The sequence below is a fragment of the Panicum hallii genome, chromosome 1, assembly GCF_002211085.1.
Source record: "Panicum hallii strain FIL2 chromosome 1, PHallii_v3.1, whole genome shotgun sequence".
Taxonomy (NCBI): domain Eukaryota; kingdom Viridiplantae; phylum Streptophyta; class Magnoliopsida; order Poales; family Poaceae; genus Panicum; species Panicum hallii.
In genome coordinates this window covers 30,459,954-30,481,250 of record NC_038042.1, presented here as the reverse complement: position 1 = coordinate 30,481,250, position 21,297 = coordinate 30,459,954, and the positions used below count along the sequence as shown (strand labels likewise).

General features: G+C 46.7%; 1 protein-coding gene across 1 annotated transcript; it reads right to left on the bottom strand.

Annotated features, from left to right (window-relative positions):
* Positions 1 to 11,786: 11,786 nt before the first annotated feature.
* LOC112896794 (nascent polypeptide-associated complex subunit alpha, muscle-specific form-like) lies at positions 11,787 to 12,943 on the bottom strand. Its single transcript, XM_025964927.1, has 2 exons — positions 12,567 to 12,943; positions 11,787 to 12,228 (listed from the first exon to the last, which is right to left on the bottom strand). The coding sequence occupies exons 1-2, from the start codon at positions 12,941 to 12,943 to the stop codon at positions 11,787 to 11,789; spliced, it is 819 nt and encodes a 272-aa protein (XP_025820712.1).
* Between the last annotated feature and the right edge of the window lie 8,354 nt (positions 12,944 to 21,297).

Here is a 21,297-nt window from a genome sequence, read left to right as displayed (position 1 = left end):
GCTTCCAGAGCTTCTCCTTCAATCGTATCAACTATACAATAACCTACCACGTCAACTTCGATAGGTTGCCATTGGGAGCGGAAGGGATATTGTGGAATAGTCATCCTGACTCGACATTGACGAACACCTTTTTCTGGTATTCCACTGCGTCATACTGTGGGGGCTCAGTATAAAGGAACGAGCTTAGTGATTCCTAGAGAAGATGAGGAAAACCCTCCCAGTGCAAGGCATTAGTATGGAGATGCCGTGCAGGATCCCAAAAGACGTTGGAAGGGGCTGCCATCTGCAACAAGAATGCAAATGGTGAGACTTATTTACCCTGCTGAGACTCACAAGGTAAATGGAACAAGATAATCAATTCTGATAACAGCAAAGACTGGAAATCAGATGGATGCTTAAGGTACTCAACTTAGAGCTATCACGAAATTCCTATTAACCCATTCTAGAGATAAACAACATGCTATTAGTCCTTAATAAAACCAAACATACATTGCATTCGTTTATTTGATGATGGATTATGCATGCACGTACTATTCGACCTCACAACCAAAAACAACTGCCGAATATCTTCGGTCTTACGCGGTTAATTTCGGTGGCAAAACACATACGACTCTCTCTAATAACTAGTTGATAAATCCTATTCGTCTTAACCTATTAATCGTGGTTAGTGTACCTGCAAAAGACCACATATATATAACATGAACCTTTCATGGTAGCACGACATGAAAGCGTTCCCAAACAGTACTGTTCACTATAGAAATAGCATCTGTACAATTACCGCCGTACAGACAATGTTAACATTCGTCGTTAAACAACGTATTCATGGGGGTACCGCAAAATGCGGGGGTATGAATAGCGATCGCCGTACCCTGCGCCGAACCATATACTCCCAATATAACCAACCTAAGTTGATATATTGGCAGCATCTCAAGTAGGCCACTGCTTGAGAAACAGCATTCGGTTCGCATCACCGATGGGAAGGCCAAGCTCCCTCAGTTGGCTGAGGATCCTTACCTCCTTACCTCACCACAAAGGTGTCGTTACAGATAATAAAGTTGGGTTGTACATAAATTTAAGTTTTGACAGAAAGTAGTGCTGCAAGTTAGAACAAAACTATATATATACACTAATAGCCACCTGATCATTCCCATATAAGTCCCTAGGGCTTTACGATCTAAGCACAACCTTAACGGATCCAACGTACATTGTAAATTCGTTTGTTAAGCATGTTTTATCCTGAAAACATTTTTAAGAGCTATTCCAGATGTAAAAGTAAACCTACAGCTCTGATGCCAGCTGTGGCAGAACCGCCTGAATTATTCCGGCTCTCAGATGTAAAAGTAAACCTACAGCTCTGATGCCAGCTGTGGCAGAACCACCTGAATTATTCCGGCTCAAGTGCGCTAGTTATCGCTACTTAGCCGATATTAACTTAACGCACTTCAAACGGAACAACCCATTGTTCTGTCGGGTCTCCGCCCGATACAACCACGGTTCAACAGGATCGAAGCAGGTTTACCTCGCACGAAGGCGAGTTTACAATCACTGTATAGCTCATCAACTTTTAACTTACAGAATTGTAAACATTATTACAAACTTCTTTCACTCTTAAGATAACTTATACAAACCGTGTTTAAAACGACAAGCTAAACAGTTTGTCCAGGTTTACAGCGGAAGGAGAATAAACACGAGACTATACATGTCGCCAAGGTTGACACCATACTCAGCCCGAAGCTTGGTGTCACTCCGGAGGGTCACTGCCAGCCGGGGACGGATCCCACTCCACGGACCAGCCAAAAGGAATAGAAGTTGGCCATGCAGGGTTATCCGTGGGGTTCTCGAAGGTTATACCTGAAAGATTTACTAGCAAGACTGAGTATACTAATACTCAGCAAGGCTTACCTGAGATTGGGTATACTTTAGCCCGTAATTAGACTCATGAAGGCTTGAAATGGTTCTGGGTTTCATTTCAGCTGAAACCCAGAACCATTTCATCTCTATACTAGACAAGCAAGGTAGAGATTAGCATTCATCAGGATTATTCCATCAATAGTTTCACTTCTTACTCTATGTGGCAGAAGGAATAAGCAGTCTTAATCTCCGCGAGAAACGGACGATTTTGAATCGAATTTCACTCTTGCAAGGTAAACCTAACTCACACGCTTGGAACATCCAAAGATCGTTCCGAAGCAACCGTTTACCTTTCATTCCGGGTTGTGGAACAGGGCCACCACAAGCGACTGTAGGACCATACGCACACCAATTGTGCAGGACATACGCCTGTAGCGCGACTACATGACCGTACTCCTGTCCGCTGTGCGGACCGTACTCCTACACGTCGGTGCGTGAGAAAAACCAAATTACGAGTGGTGGGAGGTATGTCCACTTGCCGGGCCGATCGGTTACTAGGCTTGCCACTTTACCATATTTCGAGGCATGTGGCTAGTACTTTCAAATGCTTAGCCACCACTACCACACACTGCGACCTTAACAACTTTTATCAAAATAGACAGGGTAAACTTCCAGGTCCTGATACTGCACATGACCCTGTCCATTATCCTTATAGTGATTGCAGAATAGTAAACATGCAACTCATATATCGCGCGAGTGACAGGAAATCACTCGACTTCTACCGGTCCTATTTAGCAGAGCGTGTATGCGATAAGGACTCGGGTACAATACATTGGATTCCTAGGATTTATGCAACTAGGATTTCATTTCAAGTCGTAGACGTAATGCAAGATATATAATATAAGTAAAATGGTAATAAATTGAAATACTGGGTTATGCATCGGGGCTTGCCTTCTTGAGTGGGGTTGGGGGCAGGAGTGTCAGGGACTTCCGAACTTTGGTTCGGAGCTTCAGTTAGAGTCTTGGCGACGTTTATCGGGTCTACGGAAAACCCTTGGTCTTGTTCCAGGACTAGCTCGTAGTCTCTGTCGTCGAGTGTCGTTGATTCTACATGGTATACAATAATTTAAGTGAGATGGTGCTTGAGTTAAAGATTTTATTTCACGATAAAGTTGCAATCCAATAATTAACACACATGAATTCATGAAACAAGGGGGGTTTAATTTCAAGTTACCGTTTACACTTAAGTTATGGTTATAGTACTGGAATTACTGAAAACAGACACTAAAACATTTGAATTTGAATTCAAACTTTAAGTTTAAATTCAAATCTTAGGTAAATAGAATTATAAAGTCTTGAAAATCTAATTATGAACCAATTATTAATATATTAGATTATGGTAAAAGATCTAAATGAATAAGCTTTAGGAATATGCTTAACTAAATTCAAACCCTTTTTAAATTTGATTTGCACAAGTTCAAAAGAACTTAAACTACAAAACAGTACTGAGCATGAAATTTTTACACTAGCTCATACATGACCTGAAGAAGCTATATACCAAAAGTCACAAGAAACTAAGCTAGTATGTAGAAGTTATGCATACTATACCCTTTTACCTTAAGTTTAAAATAGATTCAAAAGTATTTAGTTTCAAACCAAACTTCATTAATAAAATTTGTAGATTTTAAAATCTAGTTTGCAACAAAACTGGTTTGGCAATTTTTGGATTTTCCGACAATTTTCTACGAATTCTACAAGCCGGCAGCCTTGCTCACATGAAATAACAAAACCGTTTTGGGGGGGGGGGATCCTTAGTTTCTTGCATATGGGTCCCTGGAACAGGAAATACACTCGCAAATGTGCCCCCTGCCACCTCCCGACGGCAGTCGGCCGATCTGCTCCGGCACGTTGCCACCGGCGGCAAGGTCACCAGCGGGGATGGACTGGCTTGGCACGACCTACGGGACCTGGGGTGCTGTTTGGGAGGGGATGTGCTCGATGGTCAGGGGCAGAACACGGCCGGCGGCGAGGAGGGGCGGCGGCCGCGACGGCGTACTGGCGTTCCCGGCGAGGGGCCGGCGAACACGGGCAACCAAGGTGCGCAAGAGCACCAGGGAGAGGTAATGGGGCGATTCCCGTACCCAAATTGGCCGAAGATGTGGCGGAAGAGGCTTGTCGACGGTGAGGCGGCCCTCGGACATCTCCGGCGAGGAACAGCATGGGGTCGGGGCAATTCCGGCTAGGGAAGGCCGGAAGCTCGGCCAGAGCAGGTCGGGGAGCTAGCGGAGGAGGTGAGGGAGCGCTGGAGGGCTGGAATTTGGGCGGGGTGGATCAGCCGTGGAGGAATCCGGCGAGGAGCGCGGCAGTTGGCTCGGTGGTCGCGAGGGGGAAGAAGAGGAAATCAAGCGAGGAAAAGTGGTTGGGGTCAAGCTTTATAGGAGTGCACTGCTTCGTAGAAGAGAGGGAGAGGTAGAGCAGTCACAGGGCCGGGCTCAGGTCAACGGGCAGCACCGGCGTGCCCTTCGGGTGCGTGGCGGTCGCTCGGCACCGGTGGCCCGATGTGGCAGGACGAAGGGAGGCCAGCGGAGGCGGTGCGGGCGGTGGGAGAGGCAGCAAGGCGACACGTGGGCGAGGGGAGGGCAGCGCAGGCCTGCAGCGGCTCGGGAAGCGGCCGGCGGCGGTGGATCACGTGCGCGCAGCAGAGACAGAGGAGATCGGGGACCCGAGGAAGAAGATGAGGACCAATTTGCAAAACCTCAAAAGTACAGGGACCCCACTGTAATGCCCTGATAACTTTCAAACCAGTGCTCAATTGGAGATGGGCCCAAAAGCAAAAATGCAGGGTTTTTCAAAATGTACAACTTTTCTTTAAGGTGCATTCACAGAAGAGTTAAGGATTTGAAGTTAATATAAAACTTAGCAAAGTTTCTAAACTTTACATAAATCCTATTTAAAAATTGCACTACATTTACATCCCATGTGTAGTTTCACCTAAATTTGCGATTTAAACATAAGTTCTTGACTTTTACAAAACAACCCGCATACATTTAAATTCTTCCTCCCACTCTCATCCTTTTAACACTTAAGGACCTTTATTAATTTATAACTATTTAAACAACCCTTTTTCCTTAGCATTTAAATTTTTAAGCACACTTTTACCACATTTTGCACACAACTTCGTACTAAAATCTAGGGTGTGACAATACTAATTACCTGAATGTCACAACAGCCCCCATCTCTAAAAGACCCTATCGTATGCCACCTAATGAGCTGGCTGAATTAAAAGTTCAACTTCAGGACCTTCTTGATAAAAGTTTTATTTATCCAAGTGCTTCACCATGGGGACGCACCGCCCTGTTCATGAAGAAAAAGGACCATAGCCTCAGATTATGTGTGGACTATCGCCCCCTCAGTGCAGTAACCATCAAAAACAAATATCCTCTTCCCCGTATTAACATCTTATTTGATCAATTAGCCGGAGCCAAGCTATTTTCCAAATTTGACCTTCGCTCTGGATATCACCAGATAAAGATTAAACCCAGTGACATCCCAAAGACTGCATTATCCACCAGATATGGACTTTATGAATATCTGGTTATGCCTTTTCGCCTTACCAACGCCCCAGCATATTTCATGTATCTCATAAACTTTGTCTTTATGCCGGAGCTCGATAAATTCGTCGTAGTATTCATCGACGATATTCTAATCTATTCCAAAAATCTAGAAGATCATGCTAGACATCTTCATATTATTCTTCAGAGATTGCGAAAACACCACTTGTATACCAAATTCTCCAAATATGAATTTTGACTAGATACAGTTAAATTTTTGGGTCACACCATCTCCAGTTACGGCATATCTGTTGATCCAAATAAAGTCCAGGAAGTGATGTATTGGAAGCCCCCTACTTCAGTCCATCAGATCCGTAGTTTTCTTGGTCTTGCTGGCTATTACCGTCGTTTCATCCCAGACTTCTCTAAAATAGCCAAGCCAATGACAGAATTGCTGAAGAAAGGAGTTAAATTCTCCTAGAATGAGAAATCTGAAGAGGCATTCCACACTCTAAGAGCACACCTCACTACTGCTCTAGTTTTGGCTCAGCCAGATAATTCCAAACCTTTTGATATCTATTGTGATGCGTCAGGCATCGGACTTGGTTGTGTACTCATGCAAAACAACCAAGTAATTGCTTATGCCTCACGAGCCCTCAGGACTCATGAACAGAACTATCCTACCCATGATGTTGAATTTGCAGCCGTTATCCATGCGCTTAAGATCTGGAGACATTATCTTATGGGTACAAAGTGCAACATCTATACTGACCATAAGAGTCTCAAGTACATTTTTATACAAGCAGTCTAAATATGAGACAAAGACATTGGCTAGATCTTATAAAAGATTATGATCTGGAAGTGCACTATCATCCAGGCAAAGCCAATGTGGTTGCGGAGGCATTCAGCCGCAAAGAATATTGCCATTGCTTATCAATAGAAGCCATCAGTGAAACTCTGTACTAGAAAATGAGAAAGCTCAATCTTGAGATTATTCCTCAAGTTAGTTTGAATCATATAGCAATTGAACCCACACTTCAAGATAGTATCATTATAGCACAACTACATGATCAAGGAGTCAAAATCATCAAGCAACAGCTAGCTCAGTGAGAAGAAAAGTATAAGTGTTTTCAAGTATATCACAAAGGAGTTCTATGGTTCAAGGGACGTATAGTTGTACCCAAGGACCATCAGCTTCGTAAGCAAATTCTGGACGAGGCATATCTATCCAAGTTCTTTATGCACCCTGGCAGTACCAAGATGTATCAAGACCTGAGATAGAATTTTTGGTGGACTCGCATGAAAAGAGGAATTGCAAGATATGTCTCTGAGTGTGATATTTGCCAAAGAGTTAAAGCCAATCACTTAAAAATTGCTGGTGTTCTTCAACCTTTACCCATTCCTTCTTGGAAGTGGGAAGATATCAGCATGGATTTTATCGTTGGCTTACCCAACACTTCTCAGAAGAATGATTCTATCTGGGTAATCATTGATCGATTAACCAAAACCGCCCATTTCCTTCCCGTGCATAATACTTACAATGCTAAAAAGTATGCAGAGATCTATCTAGACCACATCGTTCATCTCCATGGAGTACCTAAAACAATCATCTCTGATCGTGGAGCACAGTTCATTGCTCGTTTCTGGGAGCAACTCCAACACTCTCTTGGAACCAAATTAATTCAAAGCTCCATGTATTATCCGCAAAAAGACGCACAAACGGAAAGGATAAATCAAATCCTAGAGGATATGCTTAGAGCCTGTGTAATCCAATATGACAAAAATTAGGACAAATGCTTAGCTTTGGCTGAATTCTCCTACAATAACAGTTATCAGTCGAGTCTCAAAATGGCTCCTTTTGAAGCATTATACGGTCGCCGATGCCGAACTCCTTTGAGTTGGTCTCAAACCGGCAAACGAAAAATCTTTGGACCCGATCTTGTCACTGAAGCAGAAGAAAAAGTGAAGATCATTCAAAATAATCTAAAGGCAGCCCAATCTCGGCAAAAGAGCTACACGGACAAACGAAGGAAACCATTGTAGTTTGAAGTTGGTGACTTTGTATATCTAAAGGTATCTCCTACTCGCTCCTCGATACGTTGGACCTTTTGAAATTCTTGAAACTTGTGGACCCGTAGCTTATCATCTTCAACTTCCTTACCAGCTCGCAGCCATTCATAATATCTTCCATGTATCTCAGCTTAAGAAATGTATCAAAATCCCTACCGAGGTCATCAATTTCCAAACCATCAAAATCGAGCCAGACCTATCTTATACTGAACATCCGATCAGAATACTGGATACTAAAGAGAGAAGCACAAGAAGAGAGACAGTCAGGATGTTTAAGATCCAATGGAACCATCACATTGAAGAAGAAGCAACTTGGGAAACTGAATCTTATCTTCAGCATAACTTTCCAGACTTCCTTAGAGCCAAACCAAATATCTAATCTTCCAATTCCATCCTGTTCCGGAATCTCGGGACGAGATTCTTTTTAGGGAGGGAGGCTGTGATATTTCAGGTATTTAGGAGCTAGGCACCCTAATTTCTAGTATGAAGTTGTGTGAAGTTTGTGTTTGTTTTGATGAATGCCTTTAAAAACTTAAAAACACGTTAAAGGGTATTTTTTAATATTAGGAAAAATTAGGGTTCTTTTGTAAATTGTGTATAAATGGAAGGTAATTTCAAAAATATGAAGGGTTAATTTGCAAACGTAAGTTTTCACTCTTTAACCACTGTAAGAAGTGTAAATACTCCTAGGCTTCATTGAAATGGTAAAACTTATTTTGGATTTATTTGAAATTGAATGATTTATTAATTTTTAAAAGTAATTTCAAAACCCTAACTATTTTGATGTTCGACCCTAAAGCAAAGTGGTAGATCTTTTTAAGCTCTACACTTTTGATTTTGGGCATATTTTCATTAGAACTATAGTTTGGAAGAAAATTTTATTTTTGAGTGAACTCCTTGAACTTTTGCAAAAATTTATGAACAGGTCCTCATCTTCTTCCTCCTGCTTCACCGTCTCTGTTTCTATGCAGTGCCGCCCACCACCCATCGCTGGCATTTTTCAGGCTGCCAGCTGCCCCTTTCGCCGCTCTTCCTGCGCCACCTAGCCCCAAGCTCGCCCGTCCGCCGCCTAACCGACCCCGCTGGCTCCTCCTCGCGCAAACGCGTTGCGCCACTGCCCGCCTGAGCTGCCACGCGCGCTGTCGACCACCAGCAGCTGCTTGCTGCCCACCCGCACGCCTCTGTTTAGCTTGGGAATACACCCAGTAAACTTCTCCTTTCTTCTATCCCCTCGCGCGCACCCGCATTCCTGTTCTCTTCTCCGCTCGACTACTTCGCCGGAGCTCCTCTGTACACCGCCGTCAGCCATCTCCGCCGCTCCTCCTCTCCAATTTCATGCTCCACTAGCACCAGCACATCTAATTGCCCCTTCCTGATCCGCTCTTCTTCCTCATTCCGCGCACGCGCAACCCAGAACATCGCACCGGCGATCTCACTCTCCACCGCCGTTCTATTTCTAGTCGAACCGAAGTTCCACCCCTTCTCCTCCACCAAGAGCACCATCAGCACCACATCTCCACGCCGAAGCCCCCTGATCAAATTCCTTCACCTTCCTGCACTCCAGTCGCCGGAACACCATCGCCGCCCTTGGAACCTCACCGCGCCGGCTCTGTATCTAGTCGAGCCGCCGCCTCCGAACTTCCCTTCTACGATTCTAGCCACCCCTAAGTGCGCCGTGAGCTTCTGAACCTTTTTCCCCACCTTTCCTCGCCGCCGGTGAGTCTCCTCGCTGGATTTTAATCACCGCCACTCGACTTCTTCTGTTCAAGTTGATTTGGGACCCAAATGCAAGTCTCTGTTTCTTTCTAGGGTCTTGTTTCCAAAATACACGCCCATCAGCTACAGACCCATCGGCCACACGCTCATCGACTATACGTCGACCAGCTACACCTCTATTGGCTACTTTTTCCCAAGAAAAATCAAGCCAAAGCATGCACAAGTAGTTACCCAGGTTAACACCTCAGGCAGGTATTAGCTAAGGCACAGCCGATATAGGACACATCAATCAGCTAAACACAGTCGATGCAGTATGCATAGATCGGACTTTTCCGATGCACACCCCAATAAGCTAGATAAGCTGTCTGAAAAACATGCTGTTAAGAAGATCAGATCAGCTCTGTAACCTTCACCAAATAGCCATTTTGAACAAAATTTTACACCAGAAACTCTACTTAAGTTTAGTTTCAAATCTTTTTGTTTGTACAAATTAGTTAAGTCTTGAACTGATGTACTGAGTGTTTTCTCGTTGGATTGCAACTTCATCGTGAAAACAAAATAATAACCCTTTGCTTCAAATAATTGCATATCATGTAGATTTGATGACACTCGCCGACGGTACCTACGAGCTAGTCCTGGAACTCGATGAGGGTATTTCTGTAGCTCAAGTAAACATCGCCAAGGGTCTTTCTGAAGCCCCGAACCAAGGTTCGGAAGATACTGATCTCACTGACCTCAGCCTCACCAGTGAAGACAAGCCCCAGTGCATAACCCAGTATTTTAAATTATGCACTTATATTGTTATATATCTATATGGTGCATTAAGTTTTAGGAGTTGTTATGAAACCCTAGTTGCATGAAATCTAGGAACCTATGTAATGTTTCCGAGTCCTTATTGAGTAGATGCTCTGCGAATAGGACCGGCAGAAGTCGAGTGATTTCCTATCACTCGCGCGATATAGGAGTTGATTGTTTACCATTTTGCAATCACTATAAGGATCACGGACGGGGTTATGTGCAATATCATGATTTGGAATGGTACCCCATCTGTGTTGATCAATTTGATAAGGCCACAGTGTGTGGTAGTGGTGGTCAAGTGTTTGAAAGTACTAGCCACATACCGTAAATATGGTATGCGGTAAGCCTAGTACCTGATTGGCCCGGCAAGTGGACATATCCCCCACCACTCAAATTTTTGTTATGTACACATGCACCGACGTGTGGGAGTATGTTCTACATAACAGATGGCAGTACGGTCATACAGTCGCTTTGTAGACGTACGTCCTGCACATGTGATGTGCATATGGTCCTGCAGTGGCTTGTGGTGGCGCTGATCCACGACCTGGAATATGAGGGGAATGGTTTCCCGGAAAGGAAAGTTTCCGAGCGTGTGAGTTTGGATCTCTTGCAAGGTTATGAAATTTGATTCAGGAATCGTCAGTTTCTCGTGGTTATTGAGACTGCTTGATACTTCTGCCACATAGAGTGACAAGAGCAACAGTTGATGGAATAATATTGATGTATGATTTAATACCTAACTTGCTTGTCTAGTATAGATGCTCACTTAGAATGGCTAATTGAACTAGAATCGAAAAGCTAAAATATGGAAATAAGGATATACTCTTCATTTTTTTTAGCAAAAGAAACCTACAGCCTTTCAATATCTCATGGTCTAGTTATGGGCTAAGTATACCCAATTGACGGGTAAGTCTTGCTGAGTATTAGTATACTCAGCCTTGCTAGTAATGTGATTTTCAGGTATGACATTCGAGGACTCAGTTGCTAGTTCTCCTTGGCCCTGCACTTTACCACCTGGCTGGTCCGTGGAATGGGATCTGTCCCCGGCTAGCAATGACCCTTCGGAATGACGCCATGCTTTGGGCTAAGTATGGTGCCTGCTTGCGATGAGTAGTCGCGTTGTTGTATCTTTTCTGCTGCCATCTCCGAATAATGTTCATTGAAACTTGAAGTTTTCAAACAATGTCTATATAAATTTGTTTCAGTTAGGTTTGTAGTACTTTACTAGAAACCGGTTTATAACAAATACTATAACTATGTTATAAAAATGTAACGATGATTGTATCTCTGGACTCGCCTTCGTGCGAGGTACGCTTGACGATCCGGAATCCGGGGGTTTCATCGGGACGTTACCCGACAGACCACTGGGTTGTTTCGTTTGAAGTGCGTCGAGATCATGTCACCTGTATAACGATGGTCTGCACACTTGAATTGGAATAATTCAAGCGGTTCTGCCACAACCAAGACCTCCCGGTCAAAGATCCTAGCCATCTTCTCGAGGAGGGCCTCGCGCTCCTGCTCGAACTTGGCCCGTTCCTCAGCAGCGCGGGAGGACACCACCTGGATGCGGTTCCCCAGCTAGCACTCCCACTTAGAGAGCCGAAGATGCTCCGCCTCGAGGTTCTCCCACTCCTGCCAGAAGCCCACTTCGGCCTCCTCCATCACCCGCTGGGCCTTGACCAGGAGATGGGGAAGAGGGACCTCCACCGGGCTCGAGAGGAGGTGCCTCCCATGCACAACCTTCGGCTCATCCCCCTGCATAGTCTGGGGGCCGGAACTGGGCGCACCCGCATTGAGTCTCTAACCATCTGCTTCTGCGGCCTCTGATGCGACCACCGCCGGGGGCACCTCTGCCGCACCAGTTGCTGGGGGTGCCTCTGCCGTGGTCGCTGCCGGGGGTACCTCTGCTGTGGCTGCCCCCGTAGTTGGCGCCTCCAATGGCATCTTCACCGCGCGCCCCTCCGCAGCTGGCTCTATAGGGGGCGCCCCCGCCGTGGCTCCTGCTGAAGCCGCCGGAGCAGCCTCTCCGCCCACCGTGGTTGGAGGGGTCGCCTCCATTCGAGGTGCGGTCTCAGCCACTGGAGCTCCGGCCCGGACCTCCGCGGCCGCGGGCGGGGCTGGAGGTGCTATCGGTGAAGTTGCTGACCCCTCAGCAGTGGTTGTGGAAGAAGCTTGATGGGGGCCGGACCTGTCGGCCGAGGAGTCGCCGGTGGAAGCAGAAGAAGAGGCAGGGCGAGTAGTCCTAGCAAGCATCATCAAGATAAGGATTTAAAAAAAAAAAGAGGACAAGGGGAATTAACCACTCACGTGGAGCTCCGCACCCCCCATCCAGTCTGGAAGAATGGGGATTGCCTCCTCCCTAAGGCTGGCGTCCCGGGCGACCGGCAGCACAGCTCCACCGTCGGCGTCTCCGGTGGCGTTGGCGGGGCCTCCTGCTGCCGCTGGGGTGGTGGCCGTGGCGGGGCCTGTTGCTGCTGCTGCTGCTAGGGCTGCGGCTGGACCGACGCCTGGCGCTGCTGTGGGGGCTGAGGCGGCGGTGGTGGTTGCTGCTATGGCGGAAACCGCCGTGGCTCCTCAGACCTCCCTTGTGTCTGCTGCTGGTGATGGGGCGGCAGCGGCGGAGCCTGGGAGCTACTCTGCTCCCATGACTCCGTTGTCTTCTGACGCTTGGGGTCCGGCTCCCCCACAAAGGATCCGTCACCGTGGCGGAGCCTCCGCGACCTATCCTCCTCTTGGTCCCTGCTGCTCCGAGAGCTGGCTGCCTTCAGCTCCTTCCCTCTGCCGGAGGGTGCCGGGGCTCCATGGCTGGACTGGCTGGTGTTTGGATCGACGCGCCGGGGGCTGTCGGGCGAAGTGCTAGGGATCCGGATGCTGCGATTGGGGTCACCCCTCACCTGCTGGACCACCAAGCCACCGTCGTCGAGGGTAGGCAGAGATGCCTGGATCACCGTCCGCATCCCCTAGTCTTCACACAGAGCATTGATCCGTCTCGGGAGCACCAGCAGCTCCGGGGCGTACACCTCGCCTGTCATCCCCCAGATCAGGACCTCCAGCTCCACGTCAGACAGATCCGTGCCGGCCCTGCACTCAATTCTGCTACAGTCGTTCACCCCGGTGAACATGCAGGCCATCCTGGATCGCTGTCGCAGGGGAGCGATGCGGCGCCTCAAGAAGTCGCCGAGCACTATCGTTGATGTAAGCCCGCCCCTCGCCAGAACCTTGACCCAGCCTAGTACTGGGTCAAGCTCTGCCGGTAGGGATGGCCTAGCTTTCCAGCTGTTGTGGTCGAGGAGGGGCCCTCGGGTCGGCAGCTCGAGGCGGTCGTTGGCGTCGATCATGGCGATGACCCAGTCCATGCGCCAGTCCTCCCACTCGATGCTAGAGAAGGTGCTAATGTAGGAGCTGGGCATCCCATGCCACAGCTGGAAGTAGTAGGCACCAATGGCGCACCTGCTCCTCCCAGACTCGACCAGGGCGTAGAAATGCTTGAAGATGGTGACGCAGGGGCGGCCTCCCACAAACATCTCCATGAAGTGGATGAACACCGACACGAGGAGAATGGAGCGGGGGTGAGGTGCTGCAGCTGAAGCTCGAATTCCTCTAGAAGCAAAAAGAAGAAGGAGGAGATCGGAGGGGCTAGTCCACAGGTGATATACGAGTTGAAGAGGACGAATTCCCCTGCGACCAGGTTGTCGAGGGAACTCGAACCTGCCCGGATCTTCCTAGCAAGTTCTGGCATGGTCCAACCAAGGAGGCGGTGCACCATGTCGAGCTGCTCTCATCGCTAAAAGCAGCGAGGATGGCTGAGAGGAGACATGGTGGAGATTTTCGCAGATGTGAGGGAAAGGATCATATGGAAGCAGGAAGGGAAAAAAGCACCGGGCGAAAAGAGCAAATCACAAAGGTGCAAGAGAAGACGAAAGGGCGCAACAGCGTCTGGAGAAGGCAAGTGCGAAAAGGTACCCAATCCCTGCGGCGCATGCCTTTAATAAGGCTATTCCCCCTTTGAACTCCACAGCAACCGGGGGGGAATCCGAAGAGTCAATCGCACCAAGCGCCCGCCTCTTACCCCCTATGACCGGTGGGCCTGGGCCCGCCAGTCATAGACATGGTCGCTGGAGGCGGGAAGAAAAGGTCGAATCTAAACCGCCAGTACAGCGTGATATGTGTGGATAAGACGGAAGATGAACTGTCAGGTGCGCTGAACACGGGCAGTGGACGTTGCCTCGAAAATCTCGCCGGAGGAGAAAGTCCTTCTTTGCCCCTTCACAATAGAGCAACCAGTCCACCCCACGCAACACAAGATTATGGCCCCACCTGCGGGTTCGTACCTCACCCGAGGTGGGCCCGGGGGCCTCTGTCGGTACATACAGATAGGGGTAGCTCCTACTAGAGTATCCAGCCTGAGGGGTGCGAGGTTATCCGTAACCTCGCACTAAGCTTCTGGGCGACAGGGCGTAAGGCCCGGGCGTGACAACTAGGGGCACAGTCTCCGAACCTCCTCCCATGTACTAGCAGGTCTGGTGCCTCCATGTGCTTGCAAGGATGAGTGCTCAGGAACAGCTACCACGGGCCCGGACCATCGCGGGATGGTCTTGGGCCCCCACGTGTGGAAGCCAGACCCCCAGGGGGCCTGAGCGCCTGGGCCAGCCAGGGGGGCCGGATCTCCCACCGCACCAGGGAAGAGGTCCGGTGCCGCCACGTGCCCTTGAGGAAGCGGCCGCTAAACCAGCACCGCCACGTGTCCGGTGGATACCAGCCTTCTGCGAGAAGCCAGCCCAACTACTACATTAAATGCGGGTGGTTGGGGTGCGCGCACCCAAGACAGGGCATGGGCTGCCTCTGATATGTTGGGCAGGTATGGGTGATAGCACGGTAAGCCCGCCAGTATGGTCACATCACAGTGCCACGCGCGTGGTGAAGAATTATTATGACCTGCTGCAGGAAGGCTACAATGGGTGCTGCTACAGTGCGCAAAGGCTACATCTCGGCAGGTCAGTATAGCCCCTTCACCTATCAACGGGAGCTGACTCTACACCGACAGCACGATTCCCCCTATCCATGTTAGCGCCAGCAGATCCTATGCTAGCAAGACGGCACAAGACCATATCCAGATGGAGGATACGCACGGAGGCCGACAAGGAAGATCTCCGGATCTCAGTCATTTGAGATCTCCGGAATGGGATCCGTCCCCGACCGGCAATTACCCTTCGGAGCGACGCCATGCTTGGGCTAAGTATGGTGCCTGCTTTTGCGACGTGTAATCATTTTGTTGTTTCCTTTCCGTTAAAAGTTGAAGTTTTCGAACAATGCCTGTATAAATTTGTTATAGTTAGGTTTGTAGTACTCTACCCGAACCCGGTTTGTAATAACTACTTATGCCTATGTTGTAAAAATGTGATGGTGATTGTATCTCTGGACTCGCCTTCCTGCGAGGTATGCTTGATCGATCCGGAATCCGGTGGTTTCATCGGGACGTTACCTGACAGACCATTGGGTTGTTCCGTCTGAAGTGCGTTGAGGTCATGTCGCATGTATAGCGATGGTCTGCGCACTTGAGCTGGAATAATTCAAGCAGTTCTGCCACAGACTGGTATCAGAGCTAGCAAGTGTACACCAGAGATATGATTGACCTTAAAAATGTTTTTAGTATAAAACTGGACCAACAAGGTATTTTGTAAAACTGCGTTGGTTTTGTTAAGGATTGTGCTTAGTACGTAAAGCCCTAGGGGTTTATATGGGAGTTATCAGGTGGCTACTAACATATATATATACAAAACGCTTATAGTACTACTCTAACCTCCAGCACTACATTTCTATAAAAAAAACTTATTTTCGAGCACAATCAACTTTATATTCTGTAACGACGCATTCGACGATAAGGTAAGAGGGTAAGGATCCTCAGCCAACTGAGAGAGCTTGGCCTTCCCGTCGGTGATGCGAACCGAATGCTGTTTCTCAAGCAGTGGCTTACTTGAGATGCTGCCAATATACCAACGATAAGTTTATTATATTGGGAGTATATGGTTAGGCACAGGGTATGATGATCGCTGTTCATACCCCCATTTTATACGGTATCCCCGTGAATACGTTGCGAAAGTAACGTATGTTAACGTCGTCTGTACGACGAAAATTGTACGGATGCTGTTTCCATAAGTAAACAGTAATGTTTGGAAACGCTTTCATGACGTGCTGGCATGAAAGGTTCATGCTATATAATTGTGATTTTTCTGCAGGTACGCTAACCCCGACTCGATAGGTTCTGAACAAATAGTATCTCTCGACTAGCTATATTAGGGAGAGACATATATATACTATACCACCGAAACTAACCATGTAAGTCCAAAAATACTTGGCAATTGTTTTTGGTTGTGAGGACGAGTAGTATGTGCATGCATACTTCATGATTAAACAAAGTGAATGAATTAAATGGCTTGTTGTTTTAAGGATATCTGGAGTGTTTCTTATCACAAGTGCAGTCTTGAAATGGTCATACAAATAGTCTTAGGGTTTAATATCTCAGTATCTATTGTTTCATCCTCAAGATCCATATCATCCATCTGATTTCCAGCCTTTGCTATTACCAGGATCGGTTGTCTCGTTCCATTTACCTTGTGAGTTTTCAGCAGGGTAGCTGCATTCCAGCTATTCCATGAGTCTGACTCACATTTTTTCCGCAGTTTTCTCAAAGCATTTTTGTTGAAAACTTGCAATCTTACCATTTGAATCTTTGCTTTAGATGGCGGATTTTCCGAAGATCTTTTGGGACCACGAGGGACATGCTCACACCAATGCCTTGCATTGGGATGGTTTTCCACGTCTCTTGTGGGAGTCACTTCAGGTGTTTAGCTACACCGAGCCACCGCAATATGATGGAGTGGAGTATAGTGAAGAGGGTGTTCCTCGGTGCAGAGTGAAGATGACTATTCCCTAGCATCCATCTCGATCCCTATGGCAGCCCATCGAGATTGATGTGGTTGGTCACCGTCTAGCAGACACTTTTGAAGCAGCAGCTCTTGAAGCCATTAACACTTTCTGCGAGCAGCATCCAAATGAAGTTGTCGGGTATCCTATTGGTTTGTTCCCTGCAGTAGATTCTCGTGACCTCGAGTGGACTTTCCGAGTATCACACTTTGGACACTTACTAGGAGATTTGACAGAAGGGACGCTACGTGCTACAGTCAGGTTTATGAATGCACAATACCGTCATCAGATACTTCAGCGCCGCGATATGAGCCAAATGACCAGTATAGCCCAAGGTTACTGCAGAAACTTTAACCGGCAGATTACCCAGATTGAAGAGCTCCAAGCCACGATCACCGCTAAAGATGAGGTTATCGCACAGCGGGACGCAACCATCACTCACCGAGAGGATCAGATCATTAAGAGTGATGCATTAATCATTCAGCACAACACTGTCATCGAGTTTCTCCAAGAGCAAGTTCATGACCTTACCCTTGAGCTTGGCGACGCCATCGCCCATATTGGTATGCTTCATGAGCAGCTGGCACCTCCTGTCGCACCTGAGGAGTCTGAAAGTGAAGATGAAGAAGAAGACCCGGAAGAGATTGAAGGAGTTTCCAATCTTGATTCCGAGCATGGAGATCCCAAACCTAATCCTCCGCCCAATCGTTCTTCTTCCAGCAGCCAGTCTTCTGTGGGCAACCTCAACGATTTCTAGTCTCTTCCAAATCGTCGACATTCTAGATGCACTTAGTGTAGTATAGTGTGACATAGGGAGTGAGCAGTCTAGTTTGACCTAAGGGCCACTTGTTGTATTATATGTGGCATGTGTAGGCATGGCTTGACTTGTAGTTAGTAGACTACCAAGATGTAACATAGTAATGACTACCAGTTTATGATCTATAGCCCGAGTTTTCTGTCCAGTTATCTATTGAGCTATCTATCTTCTGTCTTGGATTTTTCTTGCACTATCTCCATATATTTTTGTGCGGTATATTTCTGAGAATGGAAGCAAGTATTTGTGATTTCTAATGGTTATCTTCCATTTTTAGATGGTTGGTGCTACGCGTGGAACCCCTGAAGGTTTTAGGACGGACCAGGCTAGCGGTTCCCAACAACTGCCACCACCACCACCAAATCTAGTAGAAGTAATGGCACGATAGACTGAACTTGTTGGTCAGCTAGTGCAGGCACAGCAGAACCAGTTCTGTCATCGGCAACGAGGTCGTGATGAACCTCCCTCTGCTAGTTACCAACACTTCTTTAGCACGCAGCCTCCAGTTTTCCATAAGATCGAAGAGCCTCTTGATGCGGATGCGTGGCTCCGAACTATTGAGTCCAAATTCACGCTATTGTCCGCACCATGCTCTGAAGCAAACAAGGCACTCTTTGCAGCCCAGCAGCTTCGTAGCATTGCTCACATTTGGTGGGATCATTATTATGCCATGCAGCCAGATGGACATGTAGTCACATGGGAAGAGTTTCGGACTGCCTTTAGGGCGCATCATATTCCTAAAGGGCTCATTGAGCGGAAGCTCAATGAATTTTTAGCTCTTACCCAGGGGACCCGCATCATAATGCAGTACGCACAAGCCTTTAATCACCTGTGTCAGTATGCGGGTTATCATGCAGACACCGATGCCAAGAAGCGAGATCGTTTCCATCATGGCCTGAACACCAAGCTCAAGGAACGACTGAATCTTGTTAAGACAGACACCTTCAATGAGCTGGTCAACATGGCAATTACTCAGGAAGATTGCATTTCAGCCCATCGGGCTGAGAAGAAGCGGAAGATACCCACTGGACCCTCGAGTGCTCAACCCCCGAGGTATTGGTTAGTCAAGAATACATCTCCACGAGCCCCACCCCGAACCAATCAATTAGGCAGATGGATAGCTAGACCCCCTCAACAGTCTAGATTCAATAGGCCACCAGTGCCTCAGCCTCAACAGCAGCAGCAACAGCTTGGATCAAGGCCGAACTTTCCGCAGTTCAACCAGGGAAACAACAACAGTCATTGTTTTAATTGCGGCAGCTCATCGCTTTTCATCAAGAATTTCCCTCAACCTAGTTAATCATTCCAAGGGCAGACTTCCAACCCGAGCAGCAAGGGCAAAGGCAAGAAGCAAATCGTACAAGTCCGCCAAGGGAGGGTGAATTTCACAACTCTTTCCAAACTTCCTGAGGGTGCACCAATAATGACAGATAATTTCTCTATACATCATCAACCTGTAGTTATACTTTTTGATTCCAGTGCAACCCATAGCTTTATCAGTCCAAAGTTTGTAACAAAAGTAGGCTTGGATTTCTATCATACTAAAGGAACATATAGGATAGCAACTCCTGGCGGTAAAATTGCTTCAAATGAAATCTGTAGAGATGTGCCAATTCAATTGGGTAGCAACCTGATAAAGACTGATTTAATTTTGTTAAACCTAGAAGGAATGGATATCCTACTGGGTATGGATTGGATGACTAGGCACCAAGTATCATTAGATATCTCTTCCCGAGTGGTTTAGATAGACTCACCTGATTACAGAGCTACTATTCTATATCTTCCACAGCGGGAGTATATCAACTCTTGCATTTATACCATAGAAGGGATCAAGCTTGAGGACATCCCTGTCATATGTGAGTACCCAGATATTTTTCCGGATGATTTGCCCGGGATGCCTCCTGATAGAGATATTGAGTTTTTTATAGAGTTACAACCCGGTACAGCCCCCATCTCTAAAAGACCCTATCATATGCCACCCAATGAGCTGGGAGAATTAAAAGTTCAACTTCAGAACCTTCTTGATAAAGGTTTTGTTCATCCAAGTGCTTCACCATGGGGATGCCCAGCCCTGTTTGTGAAGAAAAAGGACCATAGCCTCAGACTATGTGTGGACTATCGCCCCCTCAATGCAGTAACTATCAAAAACAAATATACTCTTCCCCGCATTGACATCTTGTTCGATCAATTAGCTGGAGCCAAGGTATTCTTCATAATTGACCTTCGCTCTGGATATCATCAGGTAATGATTAAACCCAGCGACATCCCAAGGACAGCATTCTCCACCAGATATGGACTTTATGAATATCTGGTTATGTCCTTTGGTCTTACCAGCGCACCAGCATATTTCATGTAGCTCATGAACTCTGTCTTTATGCCGGAGCTCGATAAATTTGTCGTAGTATTTATCGATGATATTCTGATCTATTCTAAAAATCTAGAAGATCATGCTAGACATCTTCATATTATTCTTCAGAGATTGCGAGAACACCACTTGTATGCCAAATTCTCACAAATGTGAATTTTGGCTAGATACAGTTAAATTTTTAGGTCACAACATCTCTAGTGATGGTATATCTGTTGATCCGAGTAAAGTTCAGAAAGTGATGGATTGGAAGCCTCCTACTTCAGTCCATCAGATTCATAGTTTTCTTGGTCTTGCTGGCTATTATCATCGTTTTATCCCAGACTTCTCTAAAATAGCCAAGCCAATGATAGAATTGCTGAAAAAAGGAGTTAAATTCTCCTGGAATGAGAAATGTGAAGAAGCATTCCACACTTTAAGAGCACACCTCACTACTGCTCCAGTTTTGATTCAGCCAGATAATTCCAAACCTTTTGATGTCTATAGCGATGCGTCGGGCATCGGACTTGGTTGTGTACTCATGCAAAACAACCGAGTAATTGCTTATGCCTCACGAGCACTTGGGACTCATGAACAGAACTATCCTACCTATGATCTTGAGCTTGCAGCCGTTATCCATGCGCATAAGATCTGGAGACATTATCTCATGGGTACTAAGTGCAACATTTACACTGACCATAAGAGTCTCAAGTACATTTTTACACAAGCAGATCTAAATATGAGACAAAGACATTGGATAGATCTTATAAAAGATTATGATCTAGAAGTGCACTATCATCCAGGCAAGGCCAATGTGGTTGCGGAGGCACTCAGCTGCAAAGCGCATTGCCATTGCTTATCAATAGAAGCCTTCAGTGAAACTCTCTGCTGGGAAATGAGAAAGCTCAATTTTCAGATTATTCCTCAAGGAAGTTTGAATCATATAGCAGTTGAACCCACACTTCAAGATAGTATCATTATGGCACAACTACAAGATGAAGGAGTCAAAATCATCAAGCAACAGCTAGCCTAGGGAGAAGAAAAGTATAAGTGTTTTCAAGTAGATCACCAAGGAATTCTATGGTTCAAGGAACGTATTGTTGTACCCAAGGACCATCAGCTTCGTAAGCAGATTTTGGACGAGGCACATCTGTCCAAGTTCTCTATGCACCCTGATAGTACCAAAATGTACCAAGACCTGAGACAGAACTTTTGGTGGACTCGCATGA